Genomic DNA, 15,665 nt, shown 5'->3' on the forward strand with positions numbered 1-15,665 from the left:
TAGCCACCAAAGCACCTATCCTTTTGGTGTGTTTATATAGACGAAGAAAAGCGTGTGCTTGCTCTATTGTAGCTAGAGTGCTGTTCCACAGCTGCTGAGGGCCAAGGTGTCCCGCTCAGTTAGCATTTATATCGCTCATTTGCAAAGAATGAATCGAGAAGGTGGGTGTGTGAAGAAACACATTTCTTTACTGAGTAGTTTTGGTTACATTGACACGTCACTGTAATGTCTTAGTGTACTTATATAATTAAATAGCTTATAACGTCGATGAGCTGAGCTGGGCTGCTGCACTGAAAGAATTAAAGAGGCAGATTACAGAGTTCATGATATTGCCATGGTCAGAAATGGGAGGCTGAAGGATTACTGGTGGGGTGGCCACGTTGCAATTAAGTCGTGCTGCTTCTGTGGCAGGGTAGCAAACAAACAGCTTAGTTATACACAGTGACATCAGCACAGAAACATAGTGGTAGCAACACTGAAGCAGTGCAGCATCCATTGGCTTCTTCCGTTGTTCTACCTCATAACCTTTTTTCTTTTGAAATGTTATTTCAGAAACAGGAATATTAGGTACAACTCGTGACACACTCACAAAACACTGATACCTCAGGTTACTGGATCTATTTAGTTGCTTTCGTGTTGAAAATTTGTCTTACTGCTGTCTTAAGTGGCATCGTTTGCACAATTCCTGGAACATTAACAAACAGCAGTCAATGTTGTGAGCAGACATATAGCATATCATTCACAACATAGTAACAAGATGATACTAGTGCTTAGGTAGTACAGTAGAACCCCGCTGTTACGTTTTTCATGGGACCGTAAAAAAAAAACGTATGAGCCGGGAAACGCAAGAGCCAGGAAACAGAAAAAATTGAGAAATGGGAGTAGTGTCGAACTGCACACAATATTATTTTAATTCTTCTGTGCGACAAAAAGTAGTTTCGCCCGACAGCCGAAGTATCGATTGCGATGAGCTATACAAAGTAAGAATAGTAGTTTTATCGTCTGTATAAACATGTAAACATTCGGTTATTAACTAATTAACAAACATGGTGTCAGCGCCCACAGGCAAACATGAACACATCACACTCGATGAGCGCGGACACACGCAGTTAAGCGCCGCTGCAGAAGCGAGCGAAGTGACCTTCGTGCTGTTGTCTATCGCTTCAACCCAAACTGAGCGCCGAGAACACGCAGCACGCACAAAGCCATGAGCCGCGACGCACCTACACTGCGTAGAATCTGCCCCCACCAGATCGCTTTCAAGATACGGCCCGCGGGACCGTGCGCGCGCCGCCGCGCAGTATGATGCCAGAGCACAACGCTGCCCGCTACCACCCTCCCCCCCTCGCTCCCTCACTGGTGCCTCGAGCGCAACGGAAGGAGGCGCGCTTCCTCCCTGCTTTTCTCTCGCGCGCAAGATGCGGTGGTCGGCTCCCCTCGCACGCTTTCACTCGCACATACAGCATACGGCGCGCGGCGGCGTATGCTGAATGTGCGAGTGAAAGCGTGCGAGGGGAGCCGACGACTGCGTCTCGCGCGCGAAAGAATGCATACGGCGCGCGGCGACGGCATCGCCCTTGGACTTTATACGGAACATCTATGAGCCAAAACCAATTTTAGGGCCGCAACGCGTCATAGACACCATCTTTAGATAGCAAAAGCGGATATCAAAGGCCATACTTTTGCTGGTGGAAACCGAAAATACGTAATAAATGTCGCCCCCAGCACTTTGGGCGGCCAATGCCATCGTACTAGTGCGTAGGTAGAGTACTAGTGTAACCTAACAAAGAAACGACGAAAGATGAAAATGTCTAACTCCAGAGATAAGGTAGAATTGGCTGAACTCTCAAAGTTTATATGATGCACAGGAAGAAAATAAGTGATGTTTGAAATAACAGCATCAGAAAGATTGAGGAAGCAGTAAAAAATATGGCAGCATGAAATTAGAAGGAAACTTGGTGTTGTAAAGAAAAAGATCTACTCGGAAGGATAAGCAGGGCAATGTCATCAGCAGTTTCGGCAATATATTTAAGGCAGCAGATGTGTTATATGAAGAACTGTACAATGCCCAGAGTAGCCATGTAACAGAAGTAGTTCCATGTGTGACTAGCATTGAGGTTTGCAAGACATGACCAGAGAAAATGTGACAGGAAAAGTGGAATGACAGTCACTTTGATCATGTACTCGAAAGGCTTGAGACCTTTAATTTGCAATGCCTCAAGACTTGAAGTATACAAGAGAGTTTGAAGAATGCCGATGTTGTACTAATCCATAAGAAGATACACACTATGAAGAACTTGATGCCTATTAGCTTGCATTCAGTGTTGTATAAAATATTCACCAAGGTAAATTCCAATAGAATCAGGGCAACACTTGAGTCAACCCAGAGAACAGGCTGACTTCAGGAAGGGTATCAACAATAGATCACGTCCATGCCATCAATCAGGTAATTGAGAAATCTGCGGAGTACAACCGCCCTCTCTATATGGCTTTCATAGATAATGAATAGGCATTTGGTTCAGTGGAGATACCAGTAGTTATGGAGGCACATTGTGTAGTCAGAGTCCAGGAACGTATGTGAATATCTTGACAAGTATCTGTAAAGATTCAACAGCTACCTTAATTCTTCACAGAAAGTGAAGAAATGCCGACAAAGAAAGGAGTTAGGCAAGGAGACACAATTTCTTCAATGCTGGTCAATGCACGCTTAGAAGATTTGTTAGACTGGGAAGGGTTAGGAGCGAGGATCAGTGGCGAGTACCTCAACAACTTAGCAGATTACATTTTCCTGTTCAGCAATGATAGAGATTACTTGCAACAATGAGTGAATACCTCGGCTGACAAAGTGTAAGAGTAGGTCTGAAGATTAATGTGCAGAAGACCAACGTAATCGGGTGCCTGTGGTGTGTGTTTCTTCTTCTGTATGTTGCGCCGTTTCCACCTTTTTATGCATCATGCTTAACCAACTAGCCCATCGTTGCACACTTCATAATGTTCAATAGTGGCAAGTGAGTGAGAATTTGTGATTGGCTGTCAGCCCCTAGACTCTGTTCAAGAGTATGTTTATCTAGGCCAGTTAGTCACACGGTACCCTGATCATGAGAATATTTATGGGAGAAAAAAACAAGATGGACCACATATGACAGGCATTGCCCAGTCGTAACCAGCAGCTTATTGTTATCCTTGAAAAGAGTACAATCATTGCATTCACTAACATATTGGGCAGAAACTTGGACATTTGACAAAAAAATTTGAGAAGAAGTTAAGGACCATGCAATGAACCATGGAACGAGAGATTCCAGGCATGCTAAGCAGACAGCATTGTGGATTACAGAGCAAACTAGAGTAGCAAATATTCTAGTTGACACTAAGAGGAGGAAATTGTGGAGATTGGTTCGCACAAGGCTCACCCTACAAGTGACGGTCAGGAAAGGGCACGACGCTTCTCCACTCCGCAATGCATAAAGGCGCTACGGCAAGGTTCGACGACTCTCCGACACAGCGCAGAGAAGGCTCCGGAGCGAGATCGCGAACAAATGCGGGTTTAATAACCCAAGATGCAGCACCGTGCAACAGTCATGGCGCTTACAGGCAAAGGCTCACTGCAAGACTGATCGATTACGCGCGCGCGCTGCTCTAGGGCGAACTGGGTAGCGGTCCAACGAGCGCGAGAACCAGGAGTCGCGAGAGCAAAGGTCCTACGTAACCAGCTCATTGCGGGCCTGTGAGCATCTGCCGCCAGGGTTGCCAAGTCATAGTAGCCAGGAAATCGCGAAAAGTATCCAGAAAAGTAGCCAGTTGATTGTTTGTGCTTAAAAAGTAGCCAAAAATGTCGTCAGGCTGCCGCCATGGCCAATCACCCAAAAAGAAAACATTGCTGTAGCCGATTATGAACTCCTTTTGGAGCTGTAATGTTTAGTGCCCTTCGACATATTTAAAACGTGACTTTGGGGCTCAATTTAAACCTGGTGGCTCTGTACTCGTATCCAGGAATTGTTATCTCTGTAAAAATTATTAAGTAAACGTATGTAGTTGTCGCTGAACTCGAGCACGAGCGAATATGTCGTTTGCACAGTTCTCACTCTTTAGTCATTCGTCAATGTAACCCTGTGCCATATCTCAACTTTGCAAGGGGTTATCATATACTAGTCAGGATTTCATATTACTTAAAAAAAGTGTTATAGTAGTTTTTATAGCCATATATTGATGTGTTCTCACATGCATTTACTCAAATTCATCATTGAATTGTAATAAAACTCCTGTTTCAACCAAATAATTTTCTGAGCAATCAACTATAAAAAGATATCATATACTAGTCAGCATTTCATATCATTTAAGAAAAGGGTTTTAGTAGTTTTTATAGCCATATATCAATGTGTTCTCACATGCGTTTACTCAAATTCATCATTGAATTGTAGTAAAACTCCTGTTTCAACCAAATAATTTTCTGAACGATCAACTATAAAACGAGACCTTCCATGAAATGATCCAGAAGGTGTTCCTGTTGAATGAATTTCAACGGTTGCAAGGTGGCAGTTACGTCCTCCCTTCCAAATACACATGGTGAGGATGGTCGTTGCACATCGTGTATGTCATAAGAGGCGAAGTACTGCGAATTATGACATTTGTAATATTTTGTCTCGTTTGCTTATAGAAAAATGTTGATTGTAAAAGTAGCCAGAAAGTAGCCAAGTAGCCAACCCGAAAATTTTCCCACCACGAGCCTTCAAAAGTAGCCAATTTGGCGCAAAGTAGCCAAATCTGGCAACCCTGCTAAGACTGCCACGGCGATGAAGCGCTCGGCCAAAGGCAGCTCGGGTGGAGAGGGTGCCACTCGGGAGGCTAACCAGGGCTCGTTCCGGTGTCGTTTGCTCGCGCGGTGACTCGACCCCGGGAGGAAGAAGCACGGTTTGCACGGGAAATTAGCTCCGCCACGCTAGCCGCGTCAGCCATGTTGCCGTTACGGCGGCGGTTCCCGGAGATCGAGCCAAGTACAACGCACAAGCTGTGGGGCGAGGCGTGGGGAGGCACCTCGGTCCCCACAAAATAGAACCCGCCGCGATGGCTTAGCGGCTATGCTGTTGCGTTGCACGAGGTCGCGGGATCAAATCACGGCCGCGTCGGCCACATTTCGACTGGGGCGAAATGCAAAAACACCCATGTCCTGTGCACTGGGGGCACGTTTAAGATCCCCTGGACTTCAAAATTAATCCGGACTGCCCCACTATGGCACAACTCATAATCAAATCGTGGTTTTGGCACATACGAACCCCAGAATTAATTGAGGAAATGGAGTTGGGCAGGTGGTCTTACGAGAGCCAAAAGAAGGGAAGTGTAGTTCGGGACAGCCGAAAAATAGGTGGTGTGATGAAATTAGGTAAATTGCAGGTGATGTCAGCTGGCATAAGACGGAACTAATTGGAGATAGTGGGGGAGGCCTTTATTCTCTAGGGTGATGATGATGACATGACATTTCTTTTGCATTAGAAATTTTCCTTGCTGCTGTGCTAAACTGCGAGATCTGCCAGATTTCTGGAATATTAGTGAGCCGCATTCGCTGCTTTGAGCAGACGTATCATTTTGTCTCCAACACGGTGATGCCTGGCAAACAGTTAGTGAGAATGGTCATGCATAATTGCTAGCGAGACTTTCTTGGCAGCATTATTGTCATCTCTTGTGCAGACAAAAATGTTCTTCACGGTAGAAATTACATCACGAGCTCTTCACATGGCATTGTCACTTGTTTTGTGCAACTGATTTGGCGTTTAGAACAGGGCCCTGCAACACTTTATTGAAGTCATGCAAAGCATTTCAAATGAAAGGACGCAATTTTAGAAATATTTTGCAGCAATAGATTTTCCAGAGCGTACAGTAGAAGCGGAGTTAGCAGCATTAAAAGGTCACGACCTTTTGTCCCCTCAGTCGTACTCCTTCTTCAATGGCATGCACTGCGGAGGCTATGGCCAAACAGGGCGCCCACTGAACATCACGTCAAGCGCATCAAGTGTCATTAACATTCTTAACGTTGCAGACACTTTTGTGAGCATTCATAAATATTGCTTGCAACGTTTTCACACGTCTAGCCAATAGCCGTGCGAGGGTGCCGTGGCATCGTTACGTGCAGTTTAGATCGCAGGGGTTTGACGGAGCCATAGGAAAGCATGACCAATTTTTTCCGAGGCATTGTGCATTCCCCACTGCATGTAATCGAGTAATATTTCGCTCAGGTGTTCACGGAAGCATTCTCTTGCGTCTTGTACGATTTATTTACCATGGTCAAAGAGTGTTGCAGGGCCCCTTTAATGAATAAGCCTGCCGACACCTGGTCCACACTGACTAATGTATCGGCATTTAAGTTTACTTTGCCTGTCCTTTATTCTTGCAGTGGGAGTAAATTCTGTTCCTGGTTATTTCAGATCCTGCCATACATTGATGGCTTCAGGCATGTGGCCAAGATTGCAGTTGAAGCCGACGTCGAAGTTAGCCTAGTCAAAGAGTGCATCAGAAATATGCTGTGAGTGCTCCGACGGCAATTATTTATTTTCATTGATGTTTTGGCATTTACATTATAACCTTGCTAGTACACTTAAACCTCGATATAACGAAGTATTTAACTTTTTACAACTTCTTGTCCATAGAACACCATGTATTCAGAACCTAAATCTAACGAAGTGTGTTTATACGAGATTTCAATATAATGAAATTTTACTGCCACCGCAAAGAAATACCAAGACAATAAATGCAAACTTCCGCCGACGCAGATTTATTGAATTACAAGCGGCTGCTTTCGAACGCACCTTCTCAAATCACGCTCCGTGCAACAAGAGCGACCGCCGAAGTTACGTATAAAGTCCAAGTGCGATAATATCCCATCGCGCCCCGCGCACTATGTGCTTTAAGTGTGAGTGAAAGCGTGCGATAAGATGCTGTCGCGCCCCATGCACTATGTGGTTTAGGTGCGAGTGAAAGCGTTCGAGGGTGAGACAAGAAAGATGGTGGCTTCACGAGCGCCGCCTTCTCTCGCGATCAAAGGGAAAGAGGGGGAGGGGAGCGAGTTCGTGGTAACACGATCAAGCGCGTGCGAGGGGTTGGAAGTAGGGGGGTAGCTTGGCACGCGTCTCAGCCGTGGCTGCGCATGGCTGGCTGTAAGCGCGGCTGAGCATATACGCAGTCCAGGGTGCGTACAGGTCCTTGAAATCCTTGAAAACCCTTGAAATTGAAAAGTGCGTTTTCGAGGCCCTTAAAAGTCCTGGAATTTTTTCTGTCCTTGAATATCCTTGAATTTCGTGAGCAATGCACTCTGATATTGACATTGCGACCTCCTTTCTGTTGTAGATCGGCGTCGATCTGACAAACTCCCCATGTCCGAAACAATACACCGGCGCGAGTACACATGGTTCGGTTTTGCAGAACTGCACGGAAAAAATAAAAGGCTTCACCGTGTCAAACCGCGAACGGAGCGAGAGACCCGTGCTGCGCTTCGGTGCTGCCTCGGCTGGCAGTGTTTATGCTGCTTTCCTCACCCTATCGTTCGTTTCACTCCTTGCCCGTTGGTCTGCCTTTTCCCACTTTCACTCTTGCGCGCGGGGTGAAGCTAGTGAAGCTAAAGAGAGCTATAGTGGAGCAACTTTACCACTGATGTTCAGTGCCTTTGGGTGGAGGTTTTGTTATAATATTATTTATGATAATATAAGTGCAATAACATTACCGTATTTTCCGTTCTATAAGTCGCACCTTTGTATAAGACGCACCCTTCAAAGCGGCAGTTTTTCCGGAGAAAAAGAAAACGCATATAAGTCGCACTGGTATACAAGACGCTCCTGTTCTTTCGGTAAGCGATTTGAAAAACGTCGCAGTTTCGCCCGAAAGGCGAAGCATTAATTGAGATAGCAAATTAGTAGAGAGCTATTCGGAGTAGGGATAGTAGTTTTATCGGCTGCATAAACTTGGACACATCCGCTTACTAACTGAATTAACAAGCGTGGTGTCAGCGCGCACAAGCAAACATGAATAGATCACACTTAATGACCGCAGACAACGACTGTCAAAACGCTGGCAGCAATCGCAGCCGCCGCAGCGGGCAAGGTTCGTGCGGTCTATCGCTTCAAAGGAAACTGAGCGGCGGATGCACAGTGCATACAAAGGTCAGAGCCGTGCGGAGATAAGAGACCGTGCGGGCGACGGCCAAAGCCTGGCAAAGTACGAACGGAGTCGTTGGCAGAGCTGCGCCCCCCCCCCCCCCTCCCTCCCGCGCTGCCTCCCCGCTTTCTTGCTTTCGCGTGGGAGATTGAGTGGCTCGTACGCCCGATTGCAAGATACGCCTTTGGTGCCGGAGCACAGCGTCGCCCCGCCTCCCTCCCTCCCATACCCCCACGGCCTTTCGAGCGACGGTCGCGTTTGCTTTCGGCCGTGCGTTCGCTCTCCGTGATAGCGCGCGCGAAGTTAGCACTGCGTAGCAACTGCATAGTTTGCGCAGCGGCGTGCGCCATATCTTGACAGCGATCTGCAGATGCGACGACTTCGGGGTCGATCGGCTGCGGTCGGCCTACAGCCGCATGCGTTGCTGCTCTATCCTTCTCGCATGGCCCTCTGGAACTCGATCACAAGAACCTGGCACCTCGATAGCACGCACAGAACTCGTAGCAATTAAGTCAACCAGCGCACTTCATTTGGCCATAACATCGGATCCGATTTTGACGGCAGTTTTTCAGAACAAAAAAAGAACGTACATAGGTCGCACCGTTCTATAACACACACCGACGAAAAATTAAGAAAAAAAACGCGTCTTATACACCGGAAAATACGGTATGCTGAATGTTTTGGAAATGTTATAGATGAACCAACCCAGCTAATACTGCAGAAGCCTGAGCAGCTGTTGTGAGTGTTCGTTGTGTTAACTTTTGATATTGCGGACTTGAGAAATGATCAAGACAAGGCATGTTTTACAAATTGCAATATACATCTGTTTGTTATAATTTAATGGATGTGTAGCAAGACTACACCGAATGGTTTGGAAACGTTCGGTAAACTTTCCAAGTTAATGCTGGAAAAGTCAGAATAGCTGTTGGAAGCATTCATTGGGTTTTGCGAACTATTTTTTTGGTAGTGTTGTGAACTTGCAAAGTGATCAAGGCTAGACATTATTAACATCATTGGGATATGCATTTATGTCTTTTTATTTTAGTGCAATAACCCTATGCTGAATGTTATGAATGTTTTTGGTGATTTATCCAGCCTATACTGGAGAAATCTCAGCCGCTGTTGTAAGCGTTCATTTTGTGTTAACTTATCAAGGCTAGACACTTTTATTGTAATTGTGATATACATTTATTTATTATAAGTGCAATACAACTAGTCATTTTTGGGAATGTTAGAATAAAGAAATCCTACTTTGGATGCCGCTTTGAGTCTTTGAAAAACCTGTGGCAGGTCCTGGAAAGTCCTGGAATATCCTTGAATTTTTGCCTTGGAAACCTGTACGAACCCTGGCAGTCTCTCACACAGTTTTAGAGGTGATCTGCCGCTTGTACAATTAGTGGGCATGCCGAGACAGCGTGGGATCACGTAAGCCGTCTTCTCTCGCGTTTAGTATAGGAGGTTGCGTGATCTCCAGTTTCGGAATCCCACTGAAACGAGAGGCACACGAAGCATTCGCTCGCCGCTGTTGGCGCTTTTCATGATAGCGTCGTCCTAGTGCGGGCGACGGTATCAGCCGTGAGGCCGGAGTGGACGCGACGGGAAAGCGTGGCTGGCTTCACTTAATTCGTACCGCCGATGTGAAGATATCGTCGATGTGGCATGAAACCGTATCATTCGTCGCTGACTCCCAAATTCAACCAAATGAATTGTTTTCTCATTCAAATTTGCTTTTTTCGATTGCCCGATAATTCGGAAAATTTTTCGGCCTGTTTCCATGTAAAAATTGACCGGTGACTGTACTTTATTAGCATAAAAGGTAGAATTTCAACACAACGAAATTTCGATATAACGAAGCAAATTGCCGATTTTACCGACTTCGTTATGTTTAGGTTTAACTGTATATCCCTTGCTACTTTCTTTTCCCAGTCAACAGAGCTTGGAATGTGCTGTGTGGTGCCGATCGCATGCTCAGCATGTTTGCATAGGATGAGTGTCAGGCATAGGGCTGCGTGCATGGCACATAGTTCCTGCCAGGCTGCATGATCCACAGATGAGGAGAGAGAGGACAAGAGTGTTAAGCGTTAGGAGAGCCACACAGACAAGAGCTCTGCTTGTTTGGGAGCCCCGACACCGAGAGAGAACTGCTGACTTTGCATGCTATCCCAGGCACGAAAAATACAACAAAAAATTATTATCAAGAGACTGCTTTTTCAAGGATGCAAAGCGCAGAGTAGTGCTTCTCCACACATCAAGAACCCCCTGCAGTTGCAAGCTTGAATTGTGGTGCAAGTGCAGCAAGACCTCCAGAGATTGTCTGATGAGTAAGGACTGCAGTCACCTAACAGATGTTGCATGTCCTCAGGTACATTGCACGTGCTCAGTGTGTTCCTTGCATACTAGTAAGTTTTCCAGGCAAATGCAGATGAAATTATTTGGGCTATGGTCATTTGTGTCTAATTTTGAATTCCACTGGTCGATCTAGAAGCAGAGTGTTGAATCCACGCGAGATCAACAAATACCGGCACGGGGCAACCCAATCCAGATCGACCAGTGAAAAATAAACATGAGCATGTCTATTTTTAGACTGAGCATGTCTATTTTTAGACGGGGCAAGTAGTGAGAGTGTCGATGTTGGCAGTGAAGCTCACTTCCTGAAATTATCGGTTCGAGACACTTGAAATATTTCTATCTCTGCTAATAATGGACCAATTTGAAGAAGTATTGTGGTAGAACGCTCCCTAGAAGGCATGTAACAACTCAAGCGTATGACCAATAAAAAAGTATCAAGAAAATTTGCTGTTGAGGGGCCCTTTAAGTGCCTTATTTGTCAAGTCGCCAAGAGATGCATGCAACTTTATGGCACTTAATATAGCCATGAGCTTTAGCAAAAGTGAATCGATGCCATATTTCAAAGCAGTCTGTTCAAGGTGAACTTGTTGTGACAGCCTGTTATCACACATTATGCATGCAAGCCTTTGGACCATTTTGCTGCAAAGCCCTTGCTGTGAATAGATGAATGCACCATTTCCCGCAGGTCTTAACTGAATGCTATATACGATATGCACAGGTTCTGCTAACAGTGTGATTTTTCACAGTTGGCTTTAATCAAACAAAGCGCTGTAGGTATAGTGACACATCACTTGCTGCCATCTGTGTGATGAAACCATAGAGAGCTTGAGGTAACATAGTGAGCGAATAACAGAGACGAGTAGGCGACGTGCAGACTTTTATTTTCAACTTACTTTTATTTTTCTGAAGCGTGCAAAATATATAGCATAAATGTGATGCGCAAAAATAAAGCAACAAATATAACAATCACGTGCACGTGTTTGCCGCCTAATCAGAACTGCTTATGTGCTCTAAACATACACACCAAGAAATGATTACTTTTTTCAGTCAGCATCAGGAATGCCATGCTTGCACATGCGTCATCCAGTTTATCTATCTTTGTTGCTTCAACTAATACTCTTGTCACCTTTCCAGAGCTAAGCACTCTCATACAGTCAAAATGTGGTACACATCCACAATCTTGGCAGTGTATTCCAAAATGTCCGAAAGTGGCGGAGTTCACATTATAATAGTGCTTGTCTAATCTTTCATTTATGCACCTGCCTGTTCCGATTAAGCATTAAACACGTGTGTGCAATATGTTTCTTTATTTTTGTGTGTCATATTTCGTGCACTTCTGCAAATAAAAGCAGTTGCAAGTTGGCGCATGTGTGTGTCGCCTACTCGTCTCATCAGTTTGTGCTGCTATTCGTTAACTCTGATTCGGAGCCCACTAACAAGCCTCAACTGAGGCAACAGCTGCAGTTCTCACTAGGCTAGATTCATCTATCAATGCAAGTAAATGCCTCGTTGCATTTGAGGACTTCAAAAACCATTACCAAGGGCTGTTGTAGCGACGAAGTAGCAGTCATCTACAGATATATGCGATGTGCACCTGCAGAGACTGCGCAGGGCTAGTACATTTTGGTTTACAAATATGTAATGACTGTTCATGGAGCACTAATGCATTGTGGTATAAAGTTATACATTTAGATGTATGTTTTTTTTTGTCATTGCAGGTATTATGGCATAGTGCAGCTGATTCCTTTGTTCCTCTACTCTGCCGTATATGCGACAACACCAGAGATCAGGACACTTGCTACAGATACACTTGTTCAAAAGGAGTGCATTTCCTACGTTGCAAGACAAGGTAATTTGACTCCTGTGTATTGCCAGGGTGTGGGAGTTAGGTGAAAGAGTAGGTACTAAAACTACTAGAGAGGAATCGATTCCTATTCAGCATGGGAATGATTGTCAAAACTTTGTCTTCAAAAAAACATTCCGAGTTGCATCTTAAACCTAATATTGCGACCCGAGTTTGCTGCATTGAAATGAATTTTACCATGGTGTTGTTTTCTGAACATTGCAAGTAAGAAGAAGTCTTTAAATAATATGTCACCCATGGCGACTGTTGCTGCCTAAAAGCCATGCAGATCCGGCGCCATGCATATTAGAAGAGTAGAGACTTGTGCATACAAATTACATGACAAAACATAGTAGTGAATAGTAGTCAATGCAAAACACTGCACTGCTCTAAATAAATGTTCAACTATCACGCAATACAGCTGACCCACAGAGAACAAGAGAAGCTGCAGTTTGCTTTCTCAACGGAGCCATTCCAGATCGTCACATACTACCCACAATTCCAATGGTGGTTGAATGACTGCAGTGCCACAATTGCAATCTAGTAATTTTCAAAGGAAACGTCAAAGGTGGAGGCATTAGGTTCGTTGTAGTTACAGAGAAAGAAAACTGGGGGTGATGCAGTGCTGTTGTGTGCATGGGAATGCCAGGACGAGGTACAGAAATAGATTGGCAATTTCTCGCACAGCCAGGACACCGTAAAGGCGAGTTTCACTAGCAGCGTTCCGTCGGTTCTCTGTGCATCAGTTTCATCTGTTTGTGCTTCCTTCTCTTACTTCTTGAATCCAATGTCAGTAAACAATAACCAAAGATGTATCTTGGGCAAACAGACTTTATGATTATTATTTTAAAGCATTATAAAGCAGACCAAGCTATTTAAAGAAAAAGTGCTTCAATATACGAGAATGGGACTGACAGTGTTCTGTTAGCAGGTGCCTTGCCCAAACAGGAATTTGCCCCATTACGATTGATTAGCTAATTAGTAAAAAAATAATTCCCTAAATTAACATGCATAATTGCGTAAGCTTAAATGTGAAACTGTGCATCACATTTGAAAACACCGTAATAAACCGTTTACAGCTCACTAGTACATTGTTTCTAGCTATTTTGCTGCTTTTCAAAGTTGTGCCACAAAACGCAAACAAGGATTTAAAAGGAGCATGTGCCTGGGCACCTCGTGTGCACTACAGCAGCTCTCTCAAAAGGAATCCCAAACAAATTCAATGGCCGACTTGACCGCGAAAAAGTGACAAGGTGATGGTGCAGCTGTTGGCTGCTGCTACTACTACAAGTAAGCAGCCGTGTGACGCTGTATGCCATAGCAGGCTTAGGGCGGCGATAAGGAGTTGATCAGTCATTAACAGATTATCAGTCGTCTGTACATGTCATTTCCAATTTGCAAATTTGAATGGTGTTGCTTGCCTCTTTTGCCCATTTTCATGGTTAGTTGGAGACTTTCCAAGAAAAAGCGCTGATGCAAAGAGCACATGCTGTCACGCAACCGAGTTGCAGAGTGGTGCATTCGTTGCCGAATGCCAACTAGCTCTTTGAGGTGTCATACGTGTGGCGTCTGAAGGTTTGGCTGCTGCAGTGGAGCGCTCGACAAGGATGAAGGGAGGATGGCAGTTGCCTTCCACACTGCACCGCTAGAGATGACACATTACGTAAAGCCACCTACAGATGCTGCACCTAAGGCCATGTGCAGGTTAACGACTCGATTCTCACCACGAAATCGTGCAGTGGAACAAGTTCTACCTAAATGTTCTCCCTGCAACAAGTACACTCCTTCAAGTGCATCATCCGTTATTTAATAAAGCGAATAGCTTTCTAGACGTGTGCAGCTATTCGCTTATTTAGATAATCATCAACGATGGTTTCTGCTCAATTTACCCACCATGGTGGTTCAGTGGTGTGGCGCTGCTGAGCGCAATGAATGAAGCAGCTGTGATCGCAGCCACAGTGGCTGCATTCTGATGAGAGTGGGATGCACCAATGCTTTAGGTGTGCGTTAAGGATCTGTTCAGCATTAATCCAGAGCCCTCCACCATAGAGCCTCGTATAACTGTGCAGTTTCAGGACGTTAAACCCCACATTTAAAATGACTTTTTTGTTGTTTTAGGTCGACCAAGGCCAACGTTTAGGTCGATATTCGAGATGTACTGCAGTTTTCACCTGAGCAACAGTGTTCGGGATGTCTGTGCCCGGACTAATCCACACAGCCTCGGAATAGACGAAAGGTATTAGATAAAACAAAATGCTGATCTGTTGTTTTATCACAGGCTGAGTCCTGGCAGTCTACATCTTAGTGCTTTTGTACAAGGTGTTGCCAATTGTAGTTAGTTAAATAGTTCAATACATAGTCATCCAAAGTGTGCAGACAGCAGTGTGGAAAAACGGGACTAAGTTGCAGACGATACAACTGTTGTGATGCACAGCACATTAACGAAGTCCTTGCAGTTAAGAAAGGCACATCATGCATCGCTGCCCCATCCTCTTCAAAAGAGATTGAATACCTTAACAGTTATTGTATTTTTCTCTTCCCATTCATAGCGGCAACACCATTGCCTTCACTTGCTAGTAGTGTTCATTGATCCATACTGTCTACCGTTTTATTTTTCAGGACTGCCATTCTCGAAATGTTAAATCAATAATGTGAAGCATTTCGGGTATTTGATGGGCTCAAATGGACCTCTCATTTTCCAGAATCGAATTCCTTTTAATATACCATGGTCCATGGCAGTAAACTCATCTGCTCTGCATTTTATCTGGTCATGTTTGAGCTATTAACGAACTATGCTTGGGAAAGGGGGAACTTGTTTTGCTTGGCATCCACTGGGTCAGCTTTAATGAGGTCTTCTGGGCATCAAGCATGCGATAAGGTTTGTTCCCAAGGTAATACACACTGGACTGTGCAGTTAAGTTTCACAAGTGTTGCCCATCAGGCTTTTATCATCAACATAATTAGGTCCACTGCAGGACAAAAGCGATCTCCAATTGGAGATCACAGTTATCCCACTCCATGCTCTGTCTGCGAATTTCGTATTTTCATCGCACCTGTGCCACAGGGACAAATTTAGTGTCATGTTGAGCAAGTGCACTTCAGCACCCCGAGTGTCACTTTCATCGCCCTAGAAAAGCACCCTTTGGAATTGATGGCAATGGTTGAATCAGTGGGTACATATATTTGTTATTTTAGCAATGTCTGCAAAATAAAATTCCAGCAGAACCCATTTCACGATGAATGTCGACATTAATGCAATTAGCATTGAAGCAATGTATCGACCCTGAAATGTACCCCCGAAAGTGCTTCAAGCACTCTAAGAATGCTAGTCGCA

The 15,665-nt window shown here is 44.7% G+C and overlaps 1 protein-coding gene across 2 annotated transcripts in view; it reads left to right on the forward strand.

The window, feature by feature from the left end:
• The window catches only part of LOC119457498 (GATOR complex protein NPRL2-like), a 52,326-nt gene that overhangs the window by 24,302 nt on the left and 12,359 nt on the right, over nucleotides 1-15,665 (forward strand). For both annotated transcript variants that reach the window (XM_037719084.2, XM_037719085.2), the window contains 3 exons: nucleotides 6,417-6,514; nucleotides 12,207-12,337; nucleotides 14,450-14,567. In XM_037719084.2, coding sequence (XP_037575012.1) covers nucleotides 6,417-6,514; nucleotides 12,207-12,337; nucleotides 14,450-14,567 — 347 coding nt within the window. The remainder of the gene's footprint in view (nucleotides 1-6,416; nucleotides 6,515-12,206; nucleotides 12,338-14,449; nucleotides 14,568-15,665) is intronic.

The sequence above is a fragment of the Dermacentor silvarum genome, chromosome 7 (assembly GCF_013339745.2).
Source record: "Dermacentor silvarum isolate Dsil-2018 chromosome 7, BIME_Dsil_1.4, whole genome shotgun sequence".
NCBI classification, from domain to species: Eukaryota; Metazoa; Arthropoda; class Arachnida; order Ixodida; family Ixodidae; genus Dermacentor; species Dermacentor silvarum.